This window comes from Salvia miltiorrhiza, chromosome 8 (assembly GCF_028751815.1).
Source record: "Salvia miltiorrhiza cultivar Shanhuang (shh) chromosome 8, IMPLAD_Smil_shh, whole genome shotgun sequence".
Lineage (NCBI taxonomy): Eukaryota > Viridiplantae > Streptophyta > Magnoliopsida > Lamiales > Lamiaceae > Salvia > Salvia miltiorrhiza.
The window spans coordinates 46555944-46564056 of NC_080394.1; the positions used below are offsets into that span (position 1 = coordinate 46555944).

The 8113-nt window shown below is 37.4% G+C and overlaps 2 protein-coding genes across 3 annotated transcripts; both read right to left on the reverse strand.

Moving 5' to 3' along the window:
• Positions 1–2498: 2498 nt before the first annotated feature.
• LOC130996833 (uncharacterized) lies at positions 2499–3622 on the reverse strand. Its single transcript, XM_057922103.1, has one exon. The coding sequence runs from the start codon at positions 3291–3293 to the stop codon at positions 2601–2603; it is 693 nt and encodes a 230-aa protein (XP_057778086.1). The 5' UTR covers positions 3294–3622; the 3' UTR covers positions 2499–2600.
• A 1028-nt stretch (positions 3623–4650) lies between these two features.
• Positions 4651–7898, reverse strand: LOC130996834 (uncharacterized). Of its 2 annotated transcripts, none has more exons than XM_057922105.1 (7): positions 7686–7898; positions 7403–7594; positions 6821–6890; positions 6130–6461; positions 5891–6032; positions 5592–5717; positions 4651–5300 (listed from the first exon to the last, which is right to left on the reverse strand). In XM_057922105.1, the coding sequence occupies exons 1-7, from the start codon at positions 7708–7710 to the stop codon at positions 4916–4918; spliced, it is 1272 nt and encodes a 423-aa protein (XP_057778088.1). In that variant the 5' UTR covers positions 7711–7898; the 3' UTR covers positions 4651–4915. The 2 variants fall into 2 exon arrangements, with proteins under 2 accessions (XP_057778088.1, XP_057778087.1); XM_057922104.1 differs by having other exon boundaries at positions 7403–7597; positions 7686–7863.
• Positions 7899–8113: the final 215 nt, after the last annotated feature.

Genomic DNA, 8113 nt, shown 5'->3' on the forward strand with positions numbered 1-8113 from the left:
CATCGCTAGGATTGCAAGTCAACTTAGAGGTGTTTCTAGTTAAGTCACAAGTCAAATACTGACATTTGACTAACCAATCCAAGAATCAGTTACGACTGATTATTTAATGCGAGCCACGTGAATTCAGCGGACTGATACTAAAGTCAAGTATCAGTTAAACATTCTTCCTCAGACTGAACCTCTAAAGTTTAAAGGAAGCCACACACTCCAGAAGTACAGCCGCATTAAATGCAGAGATCTCAGGATCGTCCTTTCTCTACAGAGGCCCTTCCTTTTTGGTGATTACCTTTTCAGAGATGTCCTATCTCCTGTTCCTTAATAGATGTTATCACCAAACAAAAGAACCTCGAAGATTGAAGCCTCAACCCAAGTTCAAATTATTCTCTAACGGAAGAATTCTTGAAGATCATTTCAACCAACAGATCTATTCAAGACATCTCCTATAAATAGAGCTCGAGGATCACTTCAATCTTCACCGATTCAACTACATAAGTTGAAACGCTGCCGAATTCGTCACTCAGCATTCAAAGCCATTCCAAAGTTTGAATCGAAGAAGAGAATCACAAAGCCAAAAATCAGTCACTGCTGATTACATACATTCTCTTAGAACTTAGGCAAATATTTTATATCCAAAGCCTAGGTATAACTGATTACAGAGAACTTGTTCTTTGTAATCTAGTTGGCAAGTTTTTGAACCTCTTTTCAATCAACCGAATCGAGAGTTTGAGTTGTAAGGAGTTCAGACCAGTGCTCTGTCTCCGAAGAGATCTTAGTGCCAGTGTGCGCTAAAACTGAGATATCCAACCAGGTGTATTGGTACTGAAGATAGGATCTTCAGTTGTCCAGGTTTGTTGTGCACCCGTAAGCACATGCCCAGTGAAGTTGTCGGTTTGATCAACTGACCGTGGATGTAGGAAGTATTTTATCGAACCACGTAAAAATCTCTGCGTTATTTATAGCTTTCAGTATCTACCTTCTTACTTGTGCTCAAACTTTCTTAAACTGAAAACTGATTAACTGCAAAGAGAAACTTAACTTCTGAAAACGTGATTAATCTCACAGGCCATTTTGAAACAAAAGTTTTCCGCTGCGTGTGTTATTAGTCTAACTGATCTATCTTCGGATAGTCAGTAAAATTCATAACATCTCTCTATTTAACAAACTCGACTGAAGCTTTACGTGTATCAGTTAAAGTCTCTGACTTAACTGATAACTCTTTTCTCAATTATACTCTTGCATTTACTTTCAAGTGGATGGAAAAATGGAAGTAATATAATCACTCTTTTCTCAATTATACTCTTGCATTTGATGTAATCTCATGTTCAAATCCACAACACATATTTCTTAATTTTAATCAAACTACACATAGATTATAGTACTCCCTTCGTCCACGAAAAAAAGTCCCATTTGAGACTCGGACGGGTTTTAAGAAAATTGTTAAAGTAGGTGTAAGTGGAGAGAGAAGTAAATTTATAGGGGTAGTGTTAATGACTTTTGTAATTTAATTAATCTGAAACAAAACTTAACATAATTTCTCTCTACAGCAAATTTGATTCCAGCAAATTCAACAACTTTCTGGAAATTCAACAACAAATTCTATCAAAATAAATTCAACAATAAATTCAAACAAATTCGATTCTAGCAAGAAATGAATTTCAGCGAAAAATTCAAACAAATTCAACAAATCAATTCCACCAACAAATTTAAGAAATTACAACAACAAATTCAAACTCTACAACAAATTCGATTCCAGCAAATTCAACAACTTTCTGAAAATTCAAAAAAAATTCGACAATAAATTCAACAACAAATTCCATCAAAACAAATTCAAGCTCAGGAGGAGCGAAGCGGCGAAATCAGGGTTTCGGGCTCAAAGAGGCGGCGATTTGGGATTTCGGGCTCAGAAGGCGGCGATTTGAGGAAACAACGAGAGGTTGTCGTTGTTATGTTACCTGAGAAATAGAGAGAGCGGGGGATGAAGGGCGACGCAGAGAGAGGCAGTCGGTGGCCGCGTTCCTCATTGGGGAAGAGAAATGGCGGCGCGTAGTGCATGTGGCTCCTCACGTTAAAAAAAGAGGTGACGATTTGAGGGAGACAACGATTTGGGGTGTTGGGTCAGAAGGAGGCGGTGATTTGTGGGAGGCGGGAGACGGCGATTTGAGGGACGCTTGCTTTGAGGGAGGCGGCACCTTAAGGTGAAGAAGAAGGAGGAGTAAGACGGCGAGATCAGAGGTTGAGCTTTTAGAGGAAGAAGAAGAAGGTTGAGGCGCCACTTCAAATTTAGAAAATAGGGTTTGAACGAGTGAATTTTAGAACTAATCTTAGGATTTTTTTATTGCTAATTATGTTTGATTAAGTTTAAGTGGAGAGAATTTTTAATTAGTGAGGTGGGTCCTCCAATGGCAAATAAAGTAAATACATAAAATTATAAAGGGTATAATTGTATAAAAAGTGAAACATGACTCTTTTTTTAACTAAAAAGAGGGAAATCAGCACTATTTTTCGTGTACGGATGGAGTATTAATTAATAATATTACCAGATATACAGGAAACATACATTTATTTATTTATACAAAAGCCCAAAACAAAACGCTGAGAAATCACTCAACCGGAATCATGACCTCATTAGTCCGGCACGGCGGCAGAGTCCACGGCGGGTTATACCTCGCCAGCACAAAATCCCCAACCACTTTATACCCATCCCTCTCCAAACAGTTCCTCAACCCCTCCACCTTCTCCGCCACCACTCCGTCACGCGCCACGCCACTGAACTTCACCACTCCGTATTTCTTCTCCCCCTCCTCCCTTATCACCACCCTCTCATCCACCGGCCGCGGCGCCTCCTCCGCCCTAACATACTTCGACGGCAGTATAAACCCCATAGTCACCAACTCCCCTCCGCCCTTGGTCACTACGGGCGCGGTCATCGCGATCTTCTCCGACGAAGTTTTGGTGATCACCGGCGCCGTCATCGCGATCTTCTCTGGCTTGGTGTTCTGCGGATTACCGAGGGCGCCGATGTAGTTGGCGAGGATCGTGAAGCCGCCGTCCTTGTCGGAATTGAACTGCGCGGGGTCGTAGGTGACCTCGGCCACCACCGACGGCGGGTATTTTCGGATTTCGTAGTCGTCCGCGGCGGCGATTACCTCGTATTTCGGAGTTTCGACACTGATTTTGCCTAATATCATCCCCATTGTGGACAGGTTTCTGGAGAATTGAAAGGGTAATCGAGTGATTGGATGGAGATGTAGAGATAAATTGTTGGTGAGATTCGAACGAATTAGGGTTTGCATATATAAGGTATGGATTTGAGCGTGTCATGATTTTGCTTGGGGATGAAGTAGAAATGCTGAGTTGAATAGAAATTGTGGATTCTGTAACGCCACGATTTTTCCAGTCTACCACGTACCTCTTCAACAATGTCAGAATGAAATTTGTCTCCTTCCAACTTTTCATTTCTCTAGATATGGCACACGACATCATAAGTGTATTTTTTTTTTTTTTTATCATTTTTGTTAGCTCATCTATCAATATTTTTTTAAAGGGAAAAATACACCAAGTTTGGACAAATTCTAATTTTGTACGTAACCTTTGAAATTTAAAATAAAATACACAAAGTTTTATTTTTTCTGATTTTTCTCTTGATTTAAAATTCCTCCTAAAATTAAAAACAAAAAAGTTGCTACTACAATCTAACACAAGAAGCTCATAACTTGTACATATAATGTATTTAATGAACTCCGCAATTTAACAATTCAATATGAAAATAAAACTTTCTCTCACAATCAAATATTAATTCACAGGAAAATGAAAATAAATTATAACTGTAAAATTTAGTGTATTTTATTTCAAATTTCAAACTTTGTGAGCAAAATTAAAATATTAGTTTTATTTTTTGGTAGATTAATATTTGATTACGAGAGAAATCTTTTTTTTTTCATATTGAATTACGAAGTTTAAATTTAGGAAATTTTAATTTAGGAAAAAAAAAGAAAAATTAAAAATTTTGATGTATTTATTTTAAATTTCAAAGATTGTGTGCTAAACCAGAATTCGTTTCAACTTTGTGTATTTTACCGCAATTTTCCTTTTCTTAAAATGGTGTCCTTCCATTCACACCACACTTATCGTGGATAATAATAATAATAATAATAATAATAATAATAATAATAATAATAATTTATTATTATTATTAATCATTAATAATAATAATAATAATTTATTAAATAATAATAATAATAATAATAAATTATTATTATTATTATTATTATTATTATTATTATTATTATTATTATTAAAATAATAATAAAAAATAACTTCAACAGTTTCATCCTCTTTATCAAGCATCTAATTTAAACATGACTGAATATGTAATCTTCAAAAATAGAAACTTTCCAATCCACTATTTTTATGAGAATTGAGTCGAGCAAACTATTTAATGATAAAAAATAATAAGTGCTTTGAGATATCTCAAAGTTCCAATTAATCTAAGTATACAAGAAATTAACCTTCCTTTGATTCAAAAAAAAAGAAAAAAAAAATAATCTCACTATTTTTATCTGCCAATGATTCAAGAAATCCTCAAAATAAACACCCCTCTTAATTGACAAGTTTTCCAATGTCGTGAAATATGTACAAAATCCCAAATCATGAAAAAAAAATGCACTTTAACTGAAAGATCAAAACATAGAGAAACTTCAGAGCCTCAGAGAGAACAACAACAATACAACACATCAACAAACTCAACTCTAAACTCCTATGTTCGTCGCAGGATAACACAATCGAACTGGTAATAAATTTTTGTCTTTTTTTTTTTTAAGTTACAATTCACACACTCACAATCACGCAAACTAGATGAATCGAACCACCAACCTATTGGTTGGAGCGAAAACGAGCTATCTATTAAGACATTACACTACAGCTTGAGCCACTCGAGGCAAGGGCAAAGCCCCCAGCAAATTGTCGAAGGATAAGAATCCTTCAAGTACACCTCTCTGGTGGTTCCGATGATATAGAAAGTGAAGGAGCCACGACGTTGAGTCATGGTGACTCGAGTTACTGGAACGACGGAGATGGCATGCCTTTCACAGATCACTCTTGCAGTTGGAGATACTTGAGCCCTTTCAGCAATCACCTCTGATGAAAACTTGTTGAGGAAATATGAGTCAGCAAAATAGGCTGGGCTACACTGCTGGGCTTGTGTATTGCACAACTGCACTCCTTTCGCCCTGTGGAAAACTTCGTCTGGGACAGACGCTGCCCCACTGGTCACACTCACTTTTCTCGCTTGCAAGGTTTTCCTATTCAGAAAAAAACATGGAATCATGGTCCAGCAATGGGCTTACGTCAGAACAAGAGTGATTTGAGTGAAGAAAACCGACTAGAAGAAGCATGCCGTGCATAAGATCATTATGTTATAAGTTTATATGTAATGAACTTGATAAGAATCAAACAACTCCAAGTAGTCATATTCATTAGCAAAAGCTTCTTGATATCTTACTTTCTTTTCCTAGTTGTCTTATCCATAGAAGCTTCTGTATATGCCAAAGGGGGACTAATTGGATACCATATTTGAAGCGAGTAATACATACCATCTTACAATGGCCACTTTGCGTGTCAGAAGAGAGCCACTACCTTGACACGTCTCACATTTGATTAATCCTCGAGACCCACATGTTGCACAAGGCAATTTCCCCTTACCATTGCAGTTTTTACATCTGCAAATGACCCAGAACACAAAGCCACAACAAATAGCTATCAACAAAATTTATATTGATTTATCTTCATTTGATAACTCTGTTAATAGCGAGTTATCCTTCATGAACTAAAAGATGGTAACATTTACATCATTTACCAGAAGACTAAATAATTTCAAAAATTAAATGCTCACATTGAATCAGATCCATCCATATGTGCCAACAAACCTCTCCCGTGACAAGTTGAGCACTGAAACATTTGATTCTCCTTGTAGAAACCAGGCTCTTTATCTGCATTACAAGTGAGGCATACGACATCTCCTCTTCCCCCACAACCTACAGAAATGAAATGTTAAATCAGGGTGAGTACGCGATGCTTCGGTCTAAAATTTAATTTATTAAGCCAGGGAAACCTCTATTCTTGAGCTTGTACCAGAGCATTTCTCAACAGCTTCTGAACGAGGAATTACAACGCGCGACTCTTTTTCAGGAATGAATAGCGGGGGAAACTCAGACCTCAGATCCAGTTCCCATATTCCGAGTTCAGGACCCTTGTCTTTTCCATGCGCATCACCACCAATATATGGCTCCTTCTCAGTTATTATTTCCCTATCTTCAGCAAAAGTTTCGAGGGTTCCCACATAAACATTGCAATCCTCCACCGCTCGAATAGTCCATGTTCGGGCTGGCCGACTACCCCAACAACAACGGTGACCAACATGATCTAAGAGTAGTTCTCGTATTTCTACCTCATCCAGTACTTGCCTGGAATAACAATTAAATACAATGTGGCAAAATATCAAGCGCATTATAGGACTTAGAAAAAAGACAACACAAGCAATATATACTATATAGGATCCAAGACCAACTGCTTTCAAATGGTGCAACATTGAGTAAGCTTCCAAAAGCAACTATATGTTACTTTCATAAATGCCTCTATATGTTACTTTCAAATGGTGCAGCATTGTGTATGCTTCGAAAACCAACTGCTTTCAAATAGAAGCATCAAGCAGTCTCGTATCTGGGATTCTAGGCGAACACACTCACAATAGAACATATCATGCAAATGCCAATTCTTTTATCATTTATAATAAAGTGCAGCAAGCAGTAGATTCACTACTAACCTTTGTCCATCTATAGCATTCTCTCTTAAATGACCATGATAAGCGTCATGGGGCTGACCAACCACTTGTTCTGCAACAAGATTACTAGCATAGCTAAATAAAGAAGAACAGCACATTTTCTGGGAAATCCACATAGACTGGATTAACTAGTTAAGCAGTTGGATTTGAAAATAAAGCAACCATTAATATACACAATAACAGTGTAATAGCATCTTCCTTCTCTCTCTCCGTGTGTGTGTGTGTGTGTGTGTGTGTGTGTGTGATCAAGGAGTTAAACTGCATAAATTTGTTTAAATGTGTTCCACTAAAGTAAGAACAAATGCAACCTAAATAAAAGCTTCTTTTTTTCCAACATTACTTGATGAATATGATGTAAAAGACGATTGCAATTTTCTGATTGGATTCTTATACCCCACAAATAACAACAGCACATTTAGGTAACAATCCCAAACGCAAGTAAAATTGATAGCATTTCCTAAATAAACAAACCAAAAATGAAATTAACAGACACATGATCTCATAATTAACTTATTGTCGAACTCAAACAAAAACTCATAATTAGTTCCGTCAATAATCCGTTACTACTTGGATAGTGAGGTTGTGGAGAACTAAGCAGAGGCGCATGAAGAGATGGCGGGTAGATGTCGGAAGAAGCCGCCGCCGATCGAATTTCGTCGACGCTGACTACGCTTCCGGGGAGGGACGCCGTCGGGATGGCGGAGCCCGCTCTGCCCACATGCTCGTAAGAGCTCCATCTGTCGCTCTCTCTTTTCTCTGCTTCAATTCATCGCAGAAAAATAAATTTTATATTGCTATGAAAAAAAATTAAAATTGGATGAATCCCACAATGAAACTGGGAAATTACCAGCTGATAGCAACGGCTGCTCCATTTTTGGTGATTTGAGAAATTCAATTGATGATGAAGGGGATTGAGCGCATTAACAATTTGAAGGTTTTAGCTTAATCAAGAAGGTATAGAAGCCAGAGTTTTTACGCGGCCTGGTCAGCGCTTGGCAGTTTTTGGCTGCTTGGTAACATTCATCGTCATACTTTGAGTTTAAGGTAAATTTTAATTTTAATACTATTAAATTTTACAGCAGTTGATAATTAATATTCCCTCCAATGATTCTATTTCTTTTGGGCAGGAGCCTATTATGATATATGTGTAGGGTGAGGATCCTCTACTGTGCACAGCATCGTGCTGTGCCCCAAAATTAATAAAACATACATTCTTCAATATTCATTAAATATCAAAACAGCCCTTCTAAGTTTAATAGACACTAGAATTCCCCA

Excerpts from the sequence above, each read along its gene's own strand:
- LOC130996833 (XM_057922103.1), bottom strand. The coding sequence starts at position 3,293 with ATGCAAACCCTAATTCGTTCGAATCTCACCAACAATTTATCTCTACAT.
- LOC130996834 (XM_057922104.1), bottom strand. The coding sequence starts at position 7,710 with ATGGAGCAGCCGTTGCTATCAGCTG. Across the intron at positions 6,462-6,820 it reads AATGCTATAGATGGACAAAG|GCAAGTACTGGATGAGGTAG; the intron begins GTTAGTAGTGAA and ends TTGTTATTCCAG. Across the intron at positions 5,718-5,890 it reads ATGGATGGATCTGATTCAAT|ATGTAAAAACTGCAATGGTA; the intron begins GTGAGCATTTAA and ends GGTCATTTGCAG.